Raw genomic sequence first — 26266 nt, 5'->3', positions numbered from 1 at the left:
CACTTGTTCTTTCTTACACTGTGCTGAGAGATATTGTCACCGTTGTTCCAGCTGTTAATAAATCTACAGAACCTACACAAATCGTTGTGTCTCCTTTGCGACTGAGAGTGACGAAAGGAAAAACACGACAAGCATGGTACCAAAATTAAAACGAGTTTTGACACGTTGCAAAAAATCTGTCACAAACGTCACGAGAGACAGCACGCGATTTTCGGCACCTTACTTTCGATCTCGATTAACGGCAGCTGCTTTTACGACATCCGCAAAGTGGTCTGAGCGACATACGAGTTTCTGGCACATTCGAACGCATGGCGTCCTTGCGACCGGACAAGTTTTCTGAATCCGTCACACGCTTTTTTACACGTCACAGGAAACAACGCGGGGTCCAAAAATAACGAGAGACATGAAAGAACACCCTTCTAAGAAAAACTGAGTGCTTATTCTTCTGTGTAATGTTATGTTAACAAAGTTTTACGGAACAGAAGCACACAACTAACTTTCGATTTTGACTCAGAATCATGACAGAATGTTATTTCATTCAAACGACACAAACTTAGTTGTTGTGACAGAAACGCTATGAGAGTCATAGTGACGGAACTGTCACAGGAGACGTAGAAAACACACTGTTTCTATGTTTTAAAGAAAATAAATACATAAGTCAAGATACTTTATTGAAATATGAATAAATGTTTCTGTTGATGGTGTTTTTTTTTAATTCTACAATCTCTTCAGTCACACTGACTTGTCACAAGAAACTGGAAAAGTGTTGTTTTTTCATGTAAAAATTTACTTCAGGATTTTCTTGTCTCTTTACACAAGTTGAATAAATGTTAGAAAACAAATGCTACATGGTTTGTCTGAAAAGTCTTTGTTGTTTTTTCTAGGAAGATTTGCAGAAAATCCAAAAATCTGTTTCTCGTGACGTGACATTTTCATGATGGCCATGCTTAAAATATATTACATTTGAACATTTCTTTTGACCATAATTCAAAAGAGTGTGTTGGATTTTGTACAAAAAGATATATTTCCATCTTGAAATTGGCATTTAAGGTAACAAGAAACAGCACTGAAGATGTTGTATGTCACGAGAAACAGATTTCAGAGCAGGACACAAAACACAAATTTATTCAGTTGGTTGAAAAACTGCAGGGTTAGTTTTAAAAAACATTAAAAGTACATTAATTAATAGTGTCAAAAATGCAAAAAAACAAGTATAAAACATAAAATGAAAATATAGTGTTCCATTTGGCACCTTTTGACTTTGGCCCGTTTATGAAGATTGATAATGAATATGATTTTCTTTTTATTGTTCTGTTGTTAAACAACTTTTTATTGTTTTTCTTCAGTAATGGGATAATGTTGCCTTTGACAGTAATGTACATATCACTTCACAGCAAAGAGATTATTTTCTTATTGTTTCAGATGTGTGAAGTCATGTACATTTTTGAAATAATGGAAACATCATGCTGTGTTATCTTCAGATGTTTTATGAATCTTTTTTTTTTTCCTGTTTATTGAGCCTGACAAAAACATTTTTATGAAGATATTATACTAATGTCAGTGTGTACATAATTTCACAGCATATATAAGAAATTGGTTTGTTGTGATGTTATGTACGCTCAGTAAGATCAAAACATAGTATTTTTTATCACCTTTTATCACCCCATTTCTGCAATGTTTCTTTTCTTCAGATTTATCTTTTCATGAGTGTACTAAATAACTTTACTTATCTCCATGCCACATGAATAATTGATATGTACATCACTTCACACCAATTCGTTATATGCATGTAATTCATTTGTTTTAACCAGTTCCTGCATTAAATGCTCACAAAGCATGAATTTCTCATTTCATTTGTCATTTTTAACCAATTTTGCAAATGCAGAGGTCATATATTTGTCACATTTAAATGAACACGGTACGGAATCACTCAAATTGTGGTGAAGTTATACATGTACAAATGATATCTTTGCTGCGTAGCACGTGTTGTGTCAAAGGTAGGACACAATAATTGGTATGATAACATTCATATGCTTGATCCTGTGCTGCAAATGTGTTTTGTTTTTGATATTATTCCTGTTACTTGATTTAAAGACAAATTTTGGAGAAATTATTGTGTGAAGTTATGTACAGTCAAAGGGTGAGATCGCCTTTTACTGAGTTTTAGCCTGTTTTTTTTAATATTTTTGGCGCTAACAATGTGTGTGTGTGATCCAAACAGTTCAGCCATGAACTTCTGACCTGAAATTGTATTAGCATTGCCAGTTGCAGTTGTCTTATGGGCTAAATTGCATATTTAGTAGCATTGTTTTTGTTTTTTGTTTTTAAATTGCCCTTATGGTTGATGTTTTACTGTCTAACTGCTACTGCAGGTGATTAGAAATAATATTCTATGGATCAGATTTCATTTTCTACCACACTTTTTATGTTATCTTGTTTTCTCTTAGATTTAGGTGTATTTCAAAAGTGAAGCAGTGGTGAATGTGGTGAAGTTATGTACTGCGTTTTTGTTGTGGAATATCTTCTTTGTGTGTTGCTGAAAATGTTTGCCCTTTATGACAAAATGCTTATTCTTACACACAAAATTTGTTTCAATCTCTACTTTCATTCAAACATCATCACAATGTATACTTTAATCAAATAAAAGAATAAGACATTGTGTGGTGTTATGTACAACTTGTTTTACTGTTTTGTCTTGTTTTAGACCTAATAAAAGTCTGATTGACTTGAAATTAGCATTGTTAGTTGTAATTTATTATTGTACACAAGATGTCATCATTTTTGTCACTCAAAACACAGTTTCCATTTCTTCATCATGTGTCACACTTTTTAGACACCATTTCTGAGCCTTGCCCATATGTGTCACAGCTGTAGATGGCTGTCACTATCAACTGAGCCCATCAAAATTAAAATCTACCTAAGCAGAGAACGGAATACTGATCCTATCCAGCTAGATTCAGAATCTAACCAGATCCAAAACTCAGCAATATGTATTTTTTTTCAAGAACAGAACTTCAACATTTCACAATCAGCCATGTTGTTTCAACAGCAGAAATACCTTCCTTAACCGTAACATTATAACTGAGTACAATATGTCAGACATACTCCCTTCATAATATTACATGAAAACAACAGCACATCCTGTATCTGTTTTTATCCTACATACGTGAGAGAGACACTCGCGAGATAATAATCGTTCAAATCACATGTGTGTATATATATATATATCATGTAAATGAGGTCATGTCAAGCAAGTCTGACAGGGACCTGTTTTTCCGCTGCTTATGATACCAAAGTCAATGAGACAAACGTCATTATAGAAGAAAAAAATTGCGCTCGCTAATTACCCTCGATTAATTTTTAGAACTAACACGTCACACCACACTTTTAGAGTGACGTTTCTTTGCTTTGACGTAATAGATTGCACAAGGCTTTAGAAGAGATCGAGATTCCAAAACAAGCGTCTTCAATTTAGCTGCCTTGACTGCAGGACATTTTCAGTAAAATACATTTAAGTACAGTATGTAGGATAAACAGAATACTACATGGCTTGCTGTGTCGTACCAGATTTACACTCGTTGCTTTTTCAAATAGTGAACTGCGAGCGAATTGTAAAAAAAACTTGTGTAAATCTGGTACGACACAGCAAGCCATGTAGTATTCTCTATATGGCCCAAAGTCAGAATAGGTGTCCATTATTGTGACATACAAAATCAATTTTAAAAATGAACATTTTCTTTGTTTTAAAAATAGAGATGTATTTTAGAGCATAAATACGCAAGGAACAGCTATGATTTAAGAAAACTCATGTTTGATCACTTCACAGATTCAGGTTTAAAAGTTTGCAGGAGTTCATAACTTCACACCGTCACAAAATTTAGACTTGTTAAATCATTGTTGCTACATGTATTGGGTCTGTTTTAGACATCTGAGCAAATTGCTACAGCAAATTACTTTGCATTTCAAGCAAGTTAAACTTGTTTTGGCCACGCATGATGCAGATGTGAACTCCATTAATGGGAAGTTCATAACTTCACATAATTTACTTTTATTGGTATAATAAATTTAATTTATACAGGCAGGAAACAATTTGTTTAGTTTTTTAATCTGAAAAAGGTGAGCTGGAACATGAAGGTAATTTTTGAAGATGAAGTGTGGAGAAGATTTTTTGGTTATCTGTATTATTTATAGAAATTAATATTGTCACAATTTTTTCACAGCAAATATTGGCATAAGTTATCATTAAATCTACAATTTTGCTGTTTTTGTGCAAGATGTGCTTGAAAAGTACCATCAAAAGGATTTCAATACACCAAAATGTTTGTCTGACTCAAAGAGTTGGCAGAAACTGAAAGTTTTTTTAGAATGTCCTAGGAGTTCATAACTTCACACCGTGACATCACAAACTATGGCTAATTCAAACCAAAGTAAGAAAGTGCATATGTCATCTTATTTTCTCTCCAGCTACTCTTTGTAATCAACATACAACTAAGTAATAAAAGTAAAACATTTGTGAAAACAAACGATAACAAAAATCATAAAATGTGAGCGTGCGCATAACTTCACAAGAATTTTTGTTATGTTGGTCTCTAGTACAGTTACTGTATAATATATTTGCAAAACAATGACAAACTGAGAACACAGAGTTATAGTATAGGCTAAAGCTGCACTTATATTACAAAATCAGATTTTAATTGCCAAAATAAAACAAATTGTTTGAAACTTGTGAAAGTTCATAACTTCACATCAATCACACATTTATACTAAAATAACTAACTAAAGTCTCTTGCAAATAATTCTAAACAACTTAATGATTTACTTAACCAAACTCAGTCATGAAAACTGTTACCGAAATCATTATTTAGTTAGTGTTTATGTCAGCTGACTGTGTGTTCATAACTTCACATCATTTATTTAACTGAAAAGCTACGTACTAAAATCTGCTGGTAAATTAAAATAAAAATGACATCAAATTGTAACAGCCTACTCTGGAGAAGAGCAGCACATCATTTGAGGTAGTGTTTTAGTGTAGTAAATTAATTATTTTGTATAAATCATACTCATGGCATGTGTTCATAACTTCACACCGTGGGGCTGAGGGTCAGTTGATGTGAAGTTATGTACACCGTGCAGTCAACCCAGATTCATGCTGGAATTATCAAAATGTAATTTTGAGGGTTGATATTCAGAAAACTTCTTACAAAATGTCCAGATAAAGTCAAATGTACTCTTTTGCTATTAACAAGGCATTATTTTAAACACGCCCTTGAAAAATGAGCTTGAGTTATGTGAAGTTATGAACTTCATGACAAAACGGCTAAGTACTTCAGAAAGAAACAGTCAGCAGCCAGTAGATTCTTTTTGTGATGAAAATCATGGTACAGTGTAATTTGGAAACTGAAAATAGTCATTTTACATATATTTTGGGTTTTGACATGAGTTAGTAACTCTCACATAAAAATAGTGCGCAAGACACAGAGAAAATGGCTAACTAAAGCATACTGCTTGACTTTAGTGACAAAAATTGCTTAGTATCTAAATCTAATGTACTTTTATATGCAAAATTGCTGTTCCACTACAACCTTAACTTTCATGGCTAGCATTTAAGGACAAAAAACACTCTCAGTGGAGATAGTAGGAAAGTTCATAACTTTCTCACAAGAATTTTTTATTTCTCAATTACTCAAACACCAATGAATGAACTTGATGCAAACTTTCAGTGTGACTGCTGCTAGTGGATCCAAATGCATTACAAAGCTAGGTGTTCCCCAACCAGTCAATTTACTCATTTTATAAGGCAAAAGGTTGGAAAGTTCATAACTCTTTTTTCACAAGAAAATCTGCACGTAAACTTCAAACTACTTTTGAACATGCAAAAACAAGTCAAACAACCCTTTTTATGTTTTATACCTCTGCAAAACATACTGTAAAATACTTTTTTACAAAAATATATCAGGTTTCAATCTTTAATTATTATTTAGAGCTGATCAGTGAACATAAATGAAGTCTTACGGAAATAGTTATGAACTTTCTGTGAAATTTTGTCTCCCCATTTTCTGCAGGCTCACTGACAAAATTCAAAAACTTTGCTTTGTCAAAGGTACATTTGAGTTTTACTGGCTCAGTGAAAAGTCATTCATGACATTCTGTCCCATAAATATGACAGAGTAGACCATGTTTCAATATGCTGTAAGGTCATGTCACAAAAAATGGCCAAAATGTAGTGCTGCTGACTTCAGATAATGGCGACATTTTCATTAAAAACAACAACTGAGCACACAATGTTTCTCTAGGTGTGTACTTCATACTTTTTTTTACAAGTCTCATTAATCTTTACAAGGATTTTATTTTTCTTTGATGTACAAATCAGGTTAGAGCCAAGGTTGCACAGCTATTTCAGCTGTGGACACCATTTCAGACTTAAGGCCATATATTAGTCCCTGAATCTATGTATGTCTCCGCCAAAATATAAGAAAAAAACACCAATAAAAAATGAGTGACTAAGTGTTTTGCTTCTGCCTTGTGTTCAAAAATTAATGTCAACAGGAGCAGTCAATAAGACAATATCCCCTTTGCCATATTCCACAAGAAACAGACATGAGGCTGGATAATTCCATCAGCAGCATGAGAACAAGCCCAACAGCAATTAAAACTTGTGATAAATTGCAAGAAACAGAGTATATAGTTCAACAAGCCAAGTTAAATAAAGGCAGACGAGTGGAATCACAGTGTACTTCACTCTGATAAAACTGCTTCCGACTGTGAAAGTAATGAAAATGAAAAATGAAAATGAAAAAAATAAAATAAAAAAGATACAGAGAGAGACAGAGACAGACAGAGACAGAGACAGCGAGACAGACAGAGAGAGAGATGCCACAATTACCAACATCAACAAGGGGGAAAAATGACAGCAAGTTTGACACTGACTGAGAGACAGACAGAAGGCGACATGTGCTCACAGACTCACTGCAGACAAAATGACAACATTTGAGTGCACAGAACGTACCGTTTTCCCCATTTTTGACCCTCCAAGACGCTGAATTCCTCCACTTCTGACGACTCGGAATCATTCGACCGCAGAAGCTCATGGCCGCTCTGCTTCCGACGAGGAAGTTTCTTGCCGTTGCTAACCAAAGCGTCCAGTTGACGCCGCTTTTTCATCTTTTTAGACGGCTTAAACTGGACACTTGCCCTAGATCCCTGGTCCAGTTTGATTAACTGTTCGTTGTCCAAAGCGGAATAGTCAATCGTCCCATTCATCGAGACCGAAATTCCACGGAAGCAGCAGGACGGAGCATAATCAATAAACTGCACAAAATGACGTGACGGACGTGGGGTAAAAACCGGAAGTTGTCATCAACCTGTCACCAAAAGTTGTTTCGGCGTATTTCGCGATAATGACTCCATTTGGTTCAATTGCGATTCTTCCCAGCGTCTAAAGGAGCAGATTATTTCCACCGGAATAGTAAAATACGCACGAATCGACCAAGAATTGGACGATAAAGCGTAAGAAATCAATTCAAGGTAGACAACTCTCACCGATCACGCTTCCGACGGTAAACAATCGCTTTAGCTCCCTTGAACAGGGTCTGTGGTTTAGATGAGATCGCAAGATGACCTAAATGCGATAGAGTCCTTCTACAAATGGATGTTTTCACATGTTATTTTACTGCAGAAAATATGTGAAAACAATTAAAGAACTTTTCAAGTGAAGAAATCCCATTAAAGGCTATGGATAGAAGATTTGCCTGGATCAAGTTAGAAGTCCAAGCAATACATGTATTAACTTATAAAGGATTGACAAAATTGGTTTCAACAGAAGCAAGTGCATTTTAGTTAATGGCACATGTATCATCTTAACCTTCACTGGATCCTACTTCAACAGTCTAAATGATGTTTGGATTTTTGAACAACACATACTAGAATTCAACACATGACCCAGCCACATAGAGATGAACTTTTTACTTCCTCTTTGCAGAGTTTGGATCATATATACATGACTTGCTGTTTGATCAGGAATAAATACTGTAAAGTTCTCCCACAAATTCTATATGGGTCATACATGACCAACATCAACTGGATTGAAATATTGTTCAACTTAATTCTTACTTAATTTCAAACCAGTGTTCAATTAAAATCTTAATTTTTTGTTAAAATTTGTTTTGCTTTCCATGCAGTTCTCCAAATACTATCTTTCCCTGTTTCCCTTCAAAAAACATTCTTTAATAAGTGTACTATGAAGTATCAATAGATTTTCCTTGAAAAATAATCCCACATCTCCTAAAAAAAAAAAACCCCACACACACACAAGGAAACAAAACAAAACAAACAAAGAAATTTAACTCATGCATTTTATATCAGAAGTTAACTGGCCCCAAATAAAGCATGTCTGTCAGACACAGCAGGGATCTTGATAGATCTTTTTGGTATCTGAGCAGCTCTCGTGAGACATGCTCTTTGTTATGCTTTTAAAGTAGCAGTACTTCAAACATCGTCTTTCACATGTAGCTCTCGCGAGATAGTTTTGTTTTGCTATGCTTTGAAGTTTGTGAGAGCTTGGAATACCAATACTGATTTGCTGGGGTCTATTGATTTCCTGAGTGACACTTTAAATGACACTTTAACTGAGTGACACTTTAAATCTGACATAAATATATATATATATATATCCATTAGTTAGGAATATTTGACTTACGCCTCTGAATTCTCGTTGGAACAGAGCCGCTGTTTGGCAGATCAGAAGCAGACGCGTTTTTCCCATGTACCAGGAAAAGCACCGGGTTCATTTCCTGGTGGTTTTCTTCGAACTCATTGTAGGCCACCGTCAAGTGACAAAATGTTTGTCAGTTTTGACACAAACATTTAATCCAAAGCGAGCAAAATTCAAAGCGCAGAAAACATTTTCACTTTCCTTAAAACAAATTAACTCTGATATACTACTACTAATCAGCTCAGCGGTCTTATAGATCTACTACTAGTTTCAACTTGTACTTGAAGAAACTAGAATTTATCCCCGAGTACGCTAGTACAAGGGTCCAGCAGACTTTAATTGTCTGTGTGTGTGTGTGTGTCTCGACTTAACAGCTTATTGCTGGGAAACTACTGGGCGCAGTTCGTTCAAAAGTTGATACACTAACTTGATAATAGGTCCGATTGATCGTATTAAAACTTCATAATGTTACCTGGGACCTAAATGCGAAATAAACCACAAAAAAACGACTTGGCGGCGGGGGGAATTCGCGGAGCCACAGCCAGCCAGGCAGTCTCATGGAACAGCCGAACGCGTCACACATTGACGAGAAATATAGCGTCATAAAAAGATTACGTCACGGTCAAAAGTCTTTGACGTCTTTTTCTCTCGCGCGGTGTGTGTGTGTGTTCATTTTGTGCACATGTGTTAGTGTTACTGTGTGTGTGTGTGTGCGCGTGCATGAGTCTGTACTCGTGTGTGTGTGTGTGTGTGTGTGTGTAAGAGAGAGAGGAAGAGAGTGAGGGAGTGAGGGAGAGAGAGTGAGGGAGTGAGGGAGAGAGAGAGTGTGTGTGTGTGTGTGTGTGTGTGTGTGTGTGTGTGTGTGTGTGTGTCTGTGTGTACATGTGTGTGTGTGTGTGTATGTGTGTGTGTGTGTGTGTGTGTGCATTTTCACTGTGATCAAATTACAAATAAAAGAGAAAGGCCAGTCACCACGCACATCCTCGGCTCGCATGCAATGTATTTATATAGCAAAGGGAATGCCTGTAATTCACACAGATCAATCACTTGGTCTTAAACGTGCACAAGACAAAAACTTTCATACTGGGGGAGCGAGCCAATCTGAAGAGTACTCGGGTCCAGCGCGAGCGTTTTTTATACCAAACATTACTGTTCGGTGGTAATCATACTAAGGTATACAGCTATAATAAAGTATCGGTTTTAACCTTTCTAGCGAGTCAGAGATAATATATGTATACTCACAAACATTGATTTTATCTTTGAGTTCTGTGATCTGCTGCAGTGACCAGTAGGTGACAACACCGAGGCCGACAATGGAGCAGAGTGTCACTGAAACTATCACCATCTTCAGTATCACCCATGGTGAACATAAATTACTCTCCTCTGACTGACGTTGTGTTGTAGAGCGTCTGCAAACAAAATAAGGAATAACTTTCAATAAGACTTAATTTGTTTTACTTCATTTTTGTGAAAAACTAAGGAGAATAAAAACCATACATGAATGTCTTGCTGAACAGAATCATGAATGTATTTTGTTTGGTATAAAATATACTGCTAAACTATGCCTTGGTTTACATTCATACACAGATACAGTGATACACACCTTTTAAGTTCATGTTGTGGTGAAGCTGCTATAATAGGGGTCAGGAGGATGGGCCAGGAGGGAAAGGTAGGTTTAGTTGGTCAGAGAATACAGATCAAAAAGGATAAGCCAACAAGTACAACATCAAACAGAGCAAGTGAAGTCTTCTTTACACACACCATAGATATAAATAGACTCTATGCACACACTGCACTAACTTAGTTACTTCTACAGCAAGTTCAACTGCACGCGATTCATTCACACTTCCTATGGTCAAACTTTCGCTTTGATGAATAAAACCACACAAACTGGAGTAACAGCTGGATACATTATTTACCGCTCCAGTGAACACACACAGCCGGCAACTAGTGCTGGTCGTTTTTATTGCACTTTCTCTGTGTTAGTTTTGCTTACCTTTTCGGCTTCTTGCCTTTCAGAGGCGGAAGTCTCAGGTCTGGTACAGTATCACTCTCCGAATCAGTGTACAGCAAGTTCATGTAATCCTGGGAAGAGGGCTTCCCGTTCTTTGGCTTTGATTTAGACATTCTCAGATCAAGAGATCACATCCAGTCCGTCAACTCAGTCTCTGGTACTCTTCGCTGCCATACACGTTGCGGTTCAGTGGGCCTGTCAGACTTGTCTCCAAACTTTGCCAACTTACCCCCTGTGTGACGTCACGAGGGAGCGCTTCGATTTGTCCTGTCACCTTCAAAGTTAACTGATAATCCACTCGTTAATCTAGTAAATTTAAGCTATTCGTAGATTACCTTATAAGTTTCAAGCAACATGATTTGTTTGTGTAGACGAAATTACCAACACGAAGTGAACATTGCACCTTGTTAAGCAAAAAACAAACGTTGTCTCCCCTTTCAAGGGACGTCACTCCTCCAAAAGAGATATTTCGTCTGCTATCTCTCTCCACAACACCGAGTTGAAGCGACAGATACGCTTAGCTTACAACAGATAATCGGTTTAGTGTGCTATCTGAAGCGACTCATAGGGTTGAACATTATTTTCGTACCTATCTCTTTTGAGGAGATCGTAGCTCTCAGTTTTCAGAAGATCCCGGGAGATCACATTTACTGAAATTGTTACTGTGTCCGCTGGTTTCCGTCTCGCCGGGGTACCAAGCCGATGAATTGTGGCGTCTTGATGTTTCAGCCACGGTTTTATATCTTGTGTTGAAGGTCTGTACTTTTTCAGTCATCACAAGTCAAAAGACTGATCTGGTCGACATTCTCGGACTGAAACTGACTCGGTGAATCAACTTGGTTATGATGCCGGTGTAACACGAGAAAATTACTCCCACGAGATTTTTACTCCGGAGTAAACATTTCGTACGAAAAAGTTACTCCCTTTACGAAAAAAGCACTCCCCCATTGCACGAGAAAATTACTCCCCAAGACAGGTGAGTTCCGAGTAAACATTTCGTACGAAAATGAAGTTACTCCCCTGACGAATAAATAACGAATAAATTACTTCACCCCAACACGAGCAATTTAACTTCCCATGCCAGGTGTATGAAATGTTTACTCCCTTGTCCCCTGTTAGTCTTGATGGTGGAAGGGGTGGAAGGAGGGTAGCGCGACATTCGTGTGCGCGAGATCACTTATTGGCCTTAGTCCCTTCGCCCGCATCCCATTTTTGCGTACGAGATTTTTACTGGAAGTAAAAAAAATGGGGAGTAAAAATTTCGTGGAGGGAGTAATTTTTTCGTGCCTTGGGGAGTTCTTTTCTCGTACGAAAAGTGTACTCGGAGTAAGAATTTCGTACGAAATATTTACTCCGGAGTAAATTTTTCGTGGAGTAAAAATTTCGTGTTACACTGGCCGCAATTTCACAGTTTGACTCTGATGCCGAGTCAGTCAGTGCACGGGGTGTCGTGTGTCACGTGTGTGTGTGTGTATTTGTGCGTGTCGTGTTAGAGTGTGCGCGTGCACACCGTCGTACGTAGGCTTACGTGTTTGAGAGTACGTCATCAGTGTAATTATGGCCTGTCCAGACACTCCCGGCCGACCCTGTCCACATTTGACTTATGCTCAAAACGGCCCCATTGGGCGCGCCGCAGCGTGCAATGATCGCGAAGCGTTATTTGCAGAAGAATAGCGCGTGTTCTAATTTCTATGACACAGACATAGAACGACGGAAATTTGACCAATCAGAGCAAACCAGAGCGATGACGTCAGCCGCTCGCGGCGCGGCAGTCGAATCCAACTGAACCTTCTTGTTCTTGTCAGGTGACCCGCTCCACTGATACCGCGTTGTGAAAAAAATCGTCGATGTGTGGCCACTCGGCAAATCCCGCGCGACGCACAAAACGGCCTGCGGCGCATAGAGCGTAAAACGGCGTCCAAGTCTGGTCAGGGCTTAAGTATCTTCCTGTTGGTCTCAAGTTATAGTTGGCGACGATCAAATTACGGTGTGTTATAGTACGTGTGTGTGTGTGTGTGTCACACTGAGCATAGACCTATATTAGTCAGTGTTTCTGGCAATCTGTATCATCAGACTGTTTCACTGATCCATTATGTTATATATGCATTTTCAGTGATGGTTGGACGTTTACTTACCGGAGGTCTTTTATGTCTGTGCCCCACGGTGAGTCCTAGATAACAAACCCATTTGGGGTTTATCTTGCGCGGCATTACAATCGGCTAACCGTAACGCATATTCCTACAATCAGTAGCTGTAGCAACTCAGTAAACTGCGCGACCCGCTACTACTCTAAATCAGATTTAGTTTTCATATTAGCCAGAGTATCGCGTCTATAATTATTTTTAAAACAATTATTAAAAAAAACTCGATCACCGTGCTGGTCTCGAACAACGGTGTTCCTGGTAGTACACTGACACACACACACACACACTGACACACACACAAACACACACACACACACACACACACACACACACACACACACACACACACATGCGCGAGCACATGCACACACACGCACCAAGTCAGACAGACAGACAGACATACCGCAGACAGACAGACAGTCAAACAGACAGGCAGTCAGACAGAGAGAGACACACGGAGATACTGAAACAGAGACTGACAGGGACAGACGTTTCCATCATTTTGTCTTTATTTCTTTACATATGTGACGCATAATTGTCATTGTCATTCATCCGAACAAAATTTTCTTTTCTTTCAAAAGCATCCCGAATGACAATTTTTGAATAACAAACACATGTGACATCAATGATGTTAAAATCGATTAATTATTTACAATACAATCAGCAGATAAAAGACCAAGAGATAAAGAGCCAGAAAAAGAGGGTAGGGATGATATACACATTTATATATAGATGCTAACACGTTTGCAAAAATCGGAGATAGCCATCTGAGTGAACAAACAATGACGTGCATTTGCTTCACAGAAACCGTTTGCCGTGGAGTAGTAAAGGAGCATCAACATATCTAAAAAAAATCAATATTTTCAAATTTTGCCGATTGTCACTGCTTTTTATGCCAGAGGTTGGTTTACATCATAAAACGATTTGCCCATATACATGTAGTTCCTGAAAAGAAGAAAGCATAGACAAAATAACAACAAAATAATTAAAAAAAGAAATGAAAAGAGGCGGCTGAAATTTACCTGAGCTAAATTGCAAGAAGAGGCCTGAATGTGAGTTTGTTTTGTTTTTCTTTTGTGAGTTTGTTTTTTTGTTTGTTTTTTCGTTTTCTTCTGAAGTTGCATTTGTGATTTACGCAAAAAAAGTAAAGTAAGCGCCCAAACAACATGAATTGTAGAAGAAGGAGAAACTAGTCGCATAATGTGGGCTGTGTGAACAATGATGGATCGACGGTTAAGAGCAAATAAAGAAGAAAACAAAGCTTCCAAAATTGGTCTAAATACGAAAACGCTTAAAAAAAATTTTAAAAAATAGATAAGCGATCTGAATAAATTGGTCGACGTAACATAAAATCAGCGACGTCAGTAGTAACAAATAAAATGCGCTAAAAGGCCTAAATATAGCTATAAACTGCATTCTACTGCAAAGTACGTCCATAACAATTTACATTAAATAGTAGATCAAAATAACTCTTCCTTTTTTTCTTTTTTTTTTCTTTTTTTTTTTTGGGGGGGGGGGGGGGATTATGCATATTGCGACGTTGTGAAAAACAAACGGCATTTCTTATGAGCCCATCAAGATATACAGCCATCACCATCACCACCATGATTCCCTGGTCATTTTAGTTAACACAGGCACAAATACGAGTTGACGTCATCCACGATGACAGAGGAAATACGTCATCAGGGACTGACAGTGCCTTTGTAATGTTTTACACGTAAGAATTGGTTTTACGTCTTACGAATTTCAGTGAAGTTCCTTTCTTACAACAAACACAAACAAACAAACAAAGAAGTAAAACTGCAGATAATCGCAGAATGTAAAAAACACAGATACATACGCAAAATAAACTGCAATAAAACAGGAACAGTCCTTACTTTGGGTGGCTCATCTCTCTGTGCGTTACATTTCATTTTGACAAATAACAAATAGGTATGTAGCTAGCTGTAAAAAATAATAAATAACTATAAAACCGCACAGAAATGGTCCTGTTTCCTCCAGCCCATGTGCACGTGCATACATGGTTGTGTGTTCAGATGGCGAATTGCTCTGTCATGTAAATGACATTTTTGTTCGATTCTGCCTGTCGTCACTTTTAATTTGAATGAAAAAGTGTGTACTTGTTTGTATGCACTTATGTCTTTTTAACACTTTCTGCATGTGTTTATGTAGCATGAGTAAGCAGTATTGTTTCAGTTGCATTGCAAGATCTCCCTGCTCAACGCAAAATTCTTTCAAACACGTCTTTTAAGCTTAAAAATGAAGAAAATACAACAATAATGATTTGGTACAGGGGACACACATCTTGGGGGATGTGAATGGACACTGTTGACGTTGTAAGATAACTGCATCAAAATAGGTAAACGTTAGACACGCGTGATTCTTATGAACGATCTTTCTTTCTTTTTTTAATTTAATCTATTTATGTATTCTTTTTTTCCCTCTGATTTGGTCACAACTGAATTTGCTTTGGTTTGTGACTGAAAAAGTCATGAAAAACACAGTATTCATACTTTCACCAGACACTGACACTCGTACTCCTACAAAAAAAAGTAATTAATTAAAACCAAAAACGATTACTTTAAAATCTGCGTTTCACAATACTCAGCGAAACTTTGATTTCACAAAAACAATTCATACAGGAAAAAGGAATACATTTTTAAAAAAGCCGTGGCTTTGACAACATACTAATATCAGTATATGTTGTCAAAAAGCTTACTCTGGCAGCTGAGTTGATGCTGGAAAAACAGAACAAGTTAAAGGTACATTCCCACCCGAACTAGTAAGCCATTGTATTCACCACTGCAGATCTCTTCAGGCTATTAGGCGGAATATGAACAACACATGTCAAAAATCAACAGCCTTGCTGCGTCCTGAGCAGAGTGGAGATGTTTTGTTGAATTCATTTCGTAAGTGAGTTCCATGCCAAAGAATTCATTTCGTAAGTGAGTTCCGTGCCAAATTAATGCAAACGAAAAACACAATCATCCATCTCCCGAGTCTGCACAGAACGCAACAACGCTGGCGATGTTTGGTATGTGTCCAAGTGGAAGAATATACTCTTTTTCCACGTGAAAACCTGAGCAGATCTTTAGCAGTAATCATGATCGTGTACACAAGTAACTTTTAAAACAAGTATGAACATTTCCGATTCCAGAGTTTCATGCTTACCATCTTAACAATGCCTGTCCCGCAAAAAAAGCGAATATTCTGTAGTACTTATAGAACGCTGCCACACGCAAGCATGCGTGCACACACAACGAAAATCACACACACAACAATAAAGTTTAAAGTTTTAAAAAGACCACCACATATAAACGTGTGCATAATTGATGAGTTTCAGTTGTGAAGACAATGTTTACAACAGCAAGTAACAGCTAGCAACAATATGAGCTTTAATGTTTGTTAATTCATTGGGGTGCGAAAGAGACCATTCTCTAGTCCTTTGCAATAATGTAAATACGTAATCACAATTTTAAAACAAATGCATAACGAAATAAAGTCAGTTTTACTATGATTTTCTTTTTTTGTGAATTCTTATTCATTTGTGTTTTTTCTATGCATAATTTAAGTGCCTAATCGTTCACATAATTTCAGTTTTAACATAGTTAACCTTATTTTAAACGAATAGTAACTTAAGGGCCGAAACAACAAAAGTAAGAATGTAGATGGGGCAGAAGAGGGGATGGGGATGGTGGCAGCGTAGCCAGGTAAAAAGTTGCGAAAAAGGAAACTGTACATTGTTCGAATGACCTTGAAGGCTATGTTTCAATAAAGATGTCGTTTTCCCTGGCAAAAGCACCACGTTCCATTCAAAAAATGCAAATGTTTTTGCGCACAATTCTCGTTTTTGGCGAATATATTATGTAACTATCAAGGGATATTGACCAAATGAACATAAAACAGCGTTTTAAAAGCTAAGGAAACTGGGGTGGGTTTTTGTTTTAAATCTTTGGTTCCCAATTTTGATGCTGTATCAAGTTATTGGTTGGTTGGTTGGCTGTCTAGAGTTGACTTTGTTGCACAAGTGGGTGGATGGGGCTGTCTGTCTGTTGCTATTTTTCCCTATGTTGCATCAGCTCCTTTAAATACATCAATCTTAATTGCCTGTAGTTTCCACCACAAGGCTGATTCGAGTCCTTAGCGCGGTGTGGTGGTTTGAGTGCCTCGATGACCCGGAGAGCTATGCCAGCGGGAGTGTAAACTCCTGGTAGGGCCACCCAAGCTGGACAGGTCAAAGGGTAGAGGTCAGACTAATTCAGCCACCTCTCCCCGAGGCTAATGGGGTATGAGAAGGATCACTCAGACAAAAAACCAAGGACGGGGGACGTTCTGCAGCCATGGACGGCAAGTCCCCTACGACAAGGAAAAGTCGGAGAAGAAACCACTGCTGAAGACGGATGCGCTGGGCCAAAGTGCGCGTAACGACAGTGCAACGCATTTCACTCCCATGAGTGATCGACAAGAAGAAGAAGAAGAAATTGCCTGTAGTTTTAACTTCCTAATTCCTGCTTCTATTTATGTGTGTGTGTGTGTGGGAGGGGAGGGGGGATTAACCGATAACGAAACCAAAAAAACTTTCTGTTGCTAAATGTACTAGAGTGTATATGCGGTTGGCATTAAATACAGGGTTTAAAATTTAATCATAACCCCTTAACAACAGATAAATGGAAAATTCCTAACTTTTTGACGAATTCGGAAGGGCTGCGTGCATCCTATTAAACGCCTGCATTCAGTCGCAGTTTGTTTCTTTGCTACTTTGAAGTGTTTTCATAATGCATTGACTATTAAACAGCGTCATATTGTACCCAGGAACCAATCAATGTGCAACACTTAGTTTATACGACAATGAGTGAGTGGAATTACCTGCGTACACGGTAGTTTACAATGTCCACACACAATTTGTTTTAGTGTAACTTTTACATTTAAGAAAAATAATGAGTAAAATGGGATAGACGAAGAAGTTAAAAAGATTTCTCAAAACGTTTCGGTTCAGTGACGCAGCCCATTCATGCAGTTCGAAGCGGTTGACCGAAACTTGTCACAAGTGCGACGTCGCCAGATGCAAAATGGGTCTGGGTTACCGAGCGTACGACTTTCATTATGGCATCATCGTTCCAGAGGCAGACCCGTCGTTGCTAAGCAACGGCCAGTGACGAAAACAGAAAATGCCCACAGCAAAAAAAACAATGTCGCTTCCTCAGGTGGCCGCCATTTCCTGGAGCAAAGACAAGCAGACGACAGCAGCTGAGACGATCAGAGTTGTCGCCGATAGAGGAAGTGACGGCGTAGTGACGACAGAAATGATGCAGCAGGTGGACTTGGCGTTTTGACGACTCCGATGTTGTCTGTAAACAAAAGAAGACGGGGATTTTACAAAAGAAGTAATCATTTCGTGAGAGAAGAAAAAGAACCTCAAAGTTGGAGAAGAAAAACAAAACATACGCGTTTACAAACTTGTCCGCACGCCACACACGTGCACTGACGTGACACGAACACTTGATTCCTCTCAGTCTCTGTCTCACACACACACACACACACACACACACACACAAATTGCGACGTTTGTGTTTATCAGTCGTCCAGACATAATTATGCCCACCCCTTTCAAGTTCATCACTCCCAAGTTTTTGCAAGAAATGAATGAACATAAAAACAGCACCGGCCCCCGTAGCGCAGTGGTTAGCGCATCGGGGTGTGGGCCGGGAGGTCGTGGGTTCGAATCCCATCAGGGTCATGTGGGTTTTTCGGGCTACGGTCGGCTCCTACCCAGAGTGGAAGTGCTATGGTTCCTATGGGAAGGCTGGAATCACACAGCCGAGTGTCATTCACTTAACGAATGCGACTTTGAGGGTGCTCAGGTTCTGTTTACCTGACCAACACCGCAGGTGCGGCAGTTCTCGGGCCTGGTTGACACCAGGATATATTATGACAGTAAGCGTAGTCACGTAGTCTCAAACCAAATTGGAAATCCATAGCATCATCATTATAATCACCCTCATCTCATTAATCATCCAAAATTATAAAGTGTCCTTGCTCTTGTGGCCCTTCATGCCCGGAGCTCTCATGGTGACCTTGGTCTCAGTGTTTCTGTTCGACCCTTCCCTGAATAGTACTTCTGCTGTCAGTCCTCAACGTGTGACGTTCTGGGGGGGTCGACGGAGGGACGTGGTGGCGGTCTGCTCTCTGGAGGGGACCCTCACTCAGTCTGGCTCCGCGACTTAGCTGTCAATGTCGTTAGTAGGGGGCATAGTAGGTAGTGGGCTGCGTCCGTTAGCTCGGGACAGACCCACTACTGAACACCGTCGAAGTGACTCAGCAGAAGTGCAGTGTCATCTTCCGAGGGTAGCCTACCGCAACGACCCGACATCCCTCCCTGGAGCGTCTGTAAAATCGACAAGTCTGGCAGCGGAACGAAATTCAGATGTGGATGGAACAGTGAGTGCAGGGACGGGGCGGCGTGAGTGCACACCGGGACAAGGAACAGGTGTAAGGGAAAAAAAAAAAAAAAAAAAAAAAAAAAAAAAAAAAAAAAAAAAAAAAAACAGCAGTATGGTAAACATGTCGACTGCCAGGAATCGGTGTCCTCTTAAATTAAGGAAGCTTTTTTCTTTCATTTTTGTTTAACACCCCCAACCCACCCACAGCCCCCACACACTCTCTCTCTCTCTCTCTCTCTCTCTCTCTCTCTCTCTCTCTCTCTCTCTCTCTCTCTCTCTCTCTCTCTCTCTCTCTCTCTCTCTCTCTCAGTCTCTCTTTCACAGTCTCTCTCTCTCTCCCTCTCACTTTCTCTGTCTCTCTCACTCTCAGTCTCTCTCTCTCTCTCTCTCTCTCTCTCTCTCTCTCTCTCTCTCTCTCTCTCTCTCACACCCTCTCTCTCTCTCTCTCAGTCTCTCTCTCTCTCTCTCTCTCTCTCTCTCTCTCTCTCTCTCTCTCTCCCCCCCCCCTCTTTCTTTTTACATTTAGTCAAGTTATGACTAAATGTTTTAACATCGAGGGGGGAATCGAGACGAGGGTCGTGGTGTATGTATGTGTGTGTGTGTGTGTGTGTGTGTGTGTGTGTGTGTGTGTGTGTGTGTGTAGAGCGATTCAGACCAAACTACTGGACCGATCTTTATGAAATTTGACATGAGAGTTCCTGGGTATGATATCCCCATACGTTTTTTTCATTTTTTTGATAAATGTCTTTGATGACGTCATATCCGGCTTTTCGTGAAAGTTGAGGCGGCACTGTCACGCCCTCATTTTTCAACCAAATTGGTTTAAATTTTTGTCAAGTAATGTTTGACGAAGCCCGGACTTCGGTATTGCATTTCAGCTTGGTGGCTTAAAAATTACTTAATGACTTTGGTCATTAAAAAACTGAAAATTGTAAACAAAATATTATTTTTTATAAAACGATCCAAATTTACATTCATCTTATTCTCCATCATTTGCTGATTCCAAAAACATATAAATATGTTATATTTGGATTAAAAATAAGCTCTGAAAATTAAATATATAAAAATTAATATGAAAATTAAAATTTCGAAATCAATTTAAAAACACTTTCATCTTATTCCTTGTCGGTTCCTGATTCCAAAAACATATAGATATGATATGTTTGGATTAAAAACACGCTCAGAAAGTTAAAACAAAGAGAGGTACAGAAAAGCGTGCTATCCTTCTCAGCGCAAGTACTACTCTGCTCTTCTTGTCAATTTCACTGCCTTTGCCGTGAGCGGTGGACTGACGATGCTACGAGTATACGGTCTTGCTGCGTTGCATTGCGTTCAGTTTCATTCTGTGAGTTCGACAGCTTGACTAAATGTTGTTATTTCGCCTTACGCGACTTGTTTCTCTTTTTTTTCTATCTTTTTCCTCAAGGATCCGACCTGGGGCTGCACCTTCCATCTTGTTATAACATTATGCATGCACTTCCGGCTTCAAGCTTTTATTATCCGTCGTACCAGGACCGGTCAACACGCAGATTTATGCAAATTTGTAATACAAGAAATGATGAAGCTTGATCGGAATTCATGAGACATTGTTTCCAGCGGATAAGATCTAATCCCTATGTCTCATGGCAACCGAAGGAAGAGAGCCTCTGATAGCCACGTTGCTGAAATCCCGGAATGTCCGAGATAGTAATGTCGTTCCTCGTAAATCAAGCTTGCCCGTTCTTATGTTTCGCGTGACTACAATTTTCCGACATCTCAGTTTCAGTCTTACATGCCGCAAAAAATACCATAATCCGCACAGTGCACTAATAAAGGAATCCTTGTTCCTTCGTATCGTATGTGTCATCCTTCATTCGTCTCTTTCCTCAACTTTACAGAGGGTTTCGTTTTATCCCATTCACTATGGAACATGAAGGATTTTAAGTTTAAATAAAATATTTTACCTTGCGTAGCCGGGTACAGTTTTGTAGAAACGAGCTAATCACATTGTTGTTGTTGTTGTTGTTGTTGTTATATGAGTACATGCAACGCGAGTAATCAGAATGTTATCCTTTTTATGGAATAAGCAAATGACATATAACAGCTAGATACAGCTACGTTCCGCTTTGTTCCGTTTTCTTGGAAAGGGAATACTTCCCTCTACTAACCTCGAAGTTATTTTTAAAGTCCCCTCGATGTAAATTCGGTTTGAAGAGCTCCAAGGCATGTTCCCCCAAAAATGATCATGTCATCGCTGAAAACAGCTTGGGAATGGGAAGTAATGCGCATAGGCACCTTATCTTACATTATATTCACGATCTCGCCCCTGAGAAGCACTCTTCCAGACAAGTTCAAATTTGCAGACTTGCTCTGCAATGCTATTCTGGCACTCAGTCTCTGTCGACGTAGTCGGCTATACTTTCTTGTAATCATTCTTTGTTGACAATAGAATTGAGACTCGCCCCTGATCTTTACATTTGACGGATAGTGAAAGAACTGTGCGACTGTCTTGCCAAGCATCGTTTCTGATCGTCATAAAATGTGCCGACTAAACAAATTGTTTCTGCGTGGTACGTGCGCAGTGCATGGCAGTCATTTTCGTCTGGCATGATTGATTGACTCCTTACATAGCTGGGTAACGCTGTATGCGTACTTCCTGTTAGGCGTAAAGGTTATAGACACGTGTACCTTCCTTCCTGTGTGAAAAACTATGAATCACCACATATCTGTTCAGATTTTTACGTGGGACAAGTGTCCTTCGATTTACACATAATTATCAGCAATCAACTGCCTGGCTGCTTCATCCCTGTGCTCTGCAGATCAAGAATTTAATGCAGAATTAATTTTGCAGATTGACTTGGGTGTTAGCTACGAAATTAGCTTACCAAAGAGTTCCAAATTTGCACAGAAGGAAGCCACCTAGGATGTAGATTTCTGGTATGTGCCGAAGGAGATATGTTCTTATGGCATATATATATTGATATGTAAAAGCCTGAACGGATCTATGGTCACTTACTTGATGGTTTACACGCAAAGGAAGGTACTTTTAAAGCAATCGTAGTTGTTGGAGAGCGAGCGTGCGTGCGTGTATCTGCAGACTGAGAGTCTTTGTGTTTAAGTTTCAAACCGACATGTTGACTGAATGATGTTTCAATATCACATGACGTGACTTGTTTGTGTCTGTGTAGCCGAGTGTGCACACACGGCGAGCGTCTGTATGTCTGTCTACCCTGTCTGTCTCCCTATCTGTGTCACTGTCTATATCTGCCTGCGTATGAGCTCACTACTTTTACGAACAAAAACAGCATACGAGACAAACCCTAAGCCAAGAAAATACCACAGTCAAACGAGGATACAAAATAATTTAAAAAATCCAAACACATCTTTTGCCGGCAGCTGCAATTGAGACCGTGCAACAACAGGCTTCACAGATCAAAACAAGTCTCAGTAAAATCCGTGGCACTTGGTGCAGCTTTTATTGAGGGTGATAAAATATCTGTCTCGTTTTTGTGCCTGAAGCCCCTTCAGCCGGAAAGGAAACGAATAACTTAGTTCTTGAGAGATGTGTCAAAATGATGCCAAGAATTCAAGGTTTCATTATTATACCCTCTCTCACTCCCTCCCTCCCTCTCTCGTACATTGTTTTATTTTAGCAACACATGTCGTCTTTTGGCTGTGGTACATGTACTTATACCAAAAAATGATTAAAACTTGAAGGAATGAGATTTTTTAAATGTACAAAAACAAGAGAAAAAATTAAATGGAGAAAAAAGATACTGATCCTTTTCTGAGGGCCCCAAAGGGGGGGTATCATCACGATCACGGGAAGGGAAATTTTAGCTTTCACGATCACAGTTACCTTGATTTTTGTTTTCACGATCACAAACACCTTGACGAATAAAGGATCATAGAGTGATACAGCTGTGAAAAATGTACGTTGAAAATAAAATGCTTTGCAATAATGCCCATCACAATCACGAAAACAAATGACGATCACGATCACGAGACTTGATTTTTTTTTCATCACAGATCACGGGCAAAGTCCCATCACGATCACAGAAATGAAAATTTTGGCAATCACGGTCACAGAAAGGTCAAAAAACGCCAATCACGATCACGATTGTAAACCCTTTGGGGCCCTCTTTCTCGTATGATAAGTGCATCACACTCACACGCATCAGGGGCGGATCAGTTCATTTTATGGGGGGGGGTTCCAAAAGTATATTGTGAAGATATGGGTGTGAAGGCGCGAAGCGCCGAGCCGACGGCGCAAAGCGCCTAGCTTGCTAGGGGGGTCCGGGGGCATGCCCCCCCGGAACATATTGAAAAAAAGGATGCAAAATTGATGAATACCCCAAAAAAACACAATTTTTTTTGTTTTGTGTGTGGCTGGGGGGGGGGTTCCGGAAACCCCAGAACCCCCCCCCCCCCCTCGTCCGCCCCTGCGCATCAAAATCCCACCCCCTGTTGCCGTGTAAATGAGAAATGCACCACAGTGCTGTGAGAAAGCTTTTGATGCTTTGCGTGTGCTGTCATACCTACTTCATGTGGCCTGATAACTACGGAACGCGGATCGTATCAACTGATGCATCAAATTGATGCATCCAAAACCAAGAATTTGATGCATCATTTTTACAATTTGATGCATCGTTTGGATGCATCAGAATTTTTTGGTTTTCCCGGAAAATGCCGAGCAAAAAGCAAAATTTGAACCGGAATACGAAGCGAAACGAACGTCGGAAAACGAAAGTTTGAGGCGAAGGTCAAGGGCGTCAAAACTTCGTGTGCACAGAAAACAAACCACAAAAAAAAAAAAATGCCTTAAAATGCATAATGCCGTGACTTTGACTTGTTCCCTATTTGATGGTATGGTGTACGTTTATTTTTGTTTTATCTAACCAATCTGTTTATATTCGTCAAAATGTCATTTCAAGTTTTTCCGTGCTCAGGCATTTCTTACGGAAAAACCGGAAATGAATGATCTTTCGCATGCATACAAAACCGAAAGTGATGCATAAAAATGATGCATCAAAATGATGCATCATTTTCTAAAAGGATGCATCATTATCGTATCGGATGCATCAGTTTTTGAAAATGATGCATCCTCTCTCTCTCTCTCTCTCTCTCTCTCTCTCTCTCTCTCTCTCTCTCTCTCTCTCTCTCTCTCTCTCTCTCTCTCTCTCTCTCTCTCTCTCTCTCTCTCTCTCTCTCTCTCTCTCTCCCCCTAGTATCTATTCTTTCCAGTCTTTTAAAATCATTTAAAATACATTGACAAGAACATCATTTTACATGTTGATAATTGTAACTTACTAGGCCACATCCTAACAAATAACGAAGGCAAATCTTTTTCTTTTTTACATTTAGTCAAGTTTTGACTAAATGTTTTAACATAGAGGGGGAATCGAGACGAGGGTCGTGGTGTGTGTGTGTGTGTAGAGCGATTCAGAGTAAACTACTGGACCGATCTTTATGACAATTTACATGAGAGTTTCTGGGTATGATATCCCCAGACTTTTTTTCTTTTTTGGGATAAATGTCTTTGATGACGTCATATCCGGCTTTTTGTACAAGTTGATGTGGCACTGTCACACCCTCATTTTTCAATAAAATTGATTGAAATTTTGGCCAAGTAATCTTCGACAAAGTCCGGACTTTGGTATTGCATTTCAGCTTGGAGGCTTAAAAATTAATTGATGACTTTGGTCATTAAAAATCTGAAAATTGTAATTATAATTATATTTTTATAAAACGATCCAAAATTACGTTCATCTTATTCTTCATAATTTTCTGATTCCAAAAACATATAAATCTATATATATATACGACTTGTGTCTGTCTGTCTGTGTGTCTGTCTGTCTGTGTGTCTGTCTGTCTGTGTGTGTGTGTGTGTGTGTGTGTGTGTGTGTGTGTGTGTGTGTGTGTGTGTGTGTGTGTGTGTGTGTGTGTGTGTGTGTGTTCGCGATGCACGGCCAAAGTTCTCGATGGATCTGCTTCAAATTTGGTGGGCATATTGAGGTAGACCCCGGACACAACCTGGTCGATGAGAATTTTCAACACGTGCTCTCAGCGCGCAGCGCTGAACCGATTTTGGTTTTTCTGTAGATCCACTACATCCATTCCCAGTAACTCTTCCTTATCTTCTCCAGTGTTTTGCGTTTATCTCCCTTCCTTCGTGTGGCGTCAATCCATATTCCCGTTACTATTTTTAGAAGGTCACTGCACTGTCCAGAACGCGGCTTTCCTTGCATGTACCCGTAAGTTGTCCTCACTGTAAAAGTGCAAAGGTCGAATCTATTTATCGAAAAATCCACTGTCATCTATCTCTATATATTTATATATATAGATAGATATATACGGCTTCTGTGTGTGTGTGTGTGTGTGTGTGTGTGTGTGTGTGTGTGTGTGTGTGTGTGTGTGTGTGTGTGTGTGTGTTTGTGTGTGTGTGTGTGTGTGTGTGTGTGTGTGTGTGTGTGTGTGTGTGTGTGGAGGCAACACCTGTGGATTGTAGAGTTAATATGGGGTCTGGCGGCTTTTGTCTCTCTGTATGTTCTGGCCTTTGAGAAGCCATAACAGTTAATATAGGGCTTAGAAATAAGCTCTAAAATTCTCAATCCCGTTTGAGAGGACTTCGCCTTCAAAGGTGATTGTGGTGTTTCGGCACTCGGTCACACTTTCATCCCGGCAAAGCCGGGTATTCCTCTACTTCGCCGGGAAGCCGAGTATTCGGCTCTACTTCTTCCCGGCGAAGCCGGTACCCCGGCGAAGCGGGTAATCATCTAGTATGTTATATTCGGATTAAAAACAAGATCTGAAAATTAAAAATATAAAAATTATGATTAAAATAAAATTTCCGAAATAGATTTAAAAACAATTTCATCTTATTCCTTGTCGGTTCCTGATTCCAAAAACATATAGATATGATATGTTTGGATTAAAAACAAACTCAGTAAGCTAAAAAGAATAGAGAAGCGACGGTGTT

The 26266-nt window shown here is 39.2% G+C and overlaps 1 protein-coding gene and 1 long non-coding RNA gene across 4 annotated transcripts in view; both read right to left on the bottom strand.

Moving 5' to 3' along the window:
• Positions 1–11065, bottom strand: part of LOC138966832 (EF-hand calcium-binding domain-containing protein 14-like) — a 33695-nt gene extending 22630 nt beyond the window's left edge. Inside the window, exons 1-2 of one of the 3 annotated variants that reach the window (XM_070339187.1) lie at positions 10707–11065; positions 9953–10119 (exon numbers count right to left, since the gene is read on the bottom strand). In XM_070339187.1, coding sequence (XP_070195288.1) covers positions 9953–10119; positions 10707–10837 — 298 coding nt within the window. In that variant the 5' untranslated portion in view covers positions 10838–11065. Of the gene's footprint in view, positions 1–7006; positions 7508–9952; positions 10120–10706 lie in introns of those variants that run through there. The other 2 variants (XM_070339186.1, XM_070339185.1) reach the window with 2 other exon arrangements.
• Positions 11066–13355: 2290 nt separating this feature from the next.
• LOC138966831 (uncharacterized) overlaps positions 13356–26266 on the bottom strand; it is a 108957-nt gene continuing 96046 nt past the window's right edge. The window contains exon 3 of the long non-coding RNA XR_011455775.1: positions 13356–18216. This is a non-coding gene — a long non-coding RNA (uncharacterized lncRNA). The remainder of the gene's footprint in view (positions 18217–26266) is intronic.

This window comes from Littorina saxatilis, linkage group LG5 (genome assembly GCF_037325665.1).
Source record: "Littorina saxatilis isolate snail1 linkage group LG5, US_GU_Lsax_2.0, whole genome shotgun sequence".
NCBI lineage: Eukaryota > Metazoa > Mollusca > Gastropoda > Littorinimorpha > Littorinidae > Littorina > Littorina saxatilis.
This window is presented reverse-complemented; position numbering and strand designations above follow the sequence as displayed.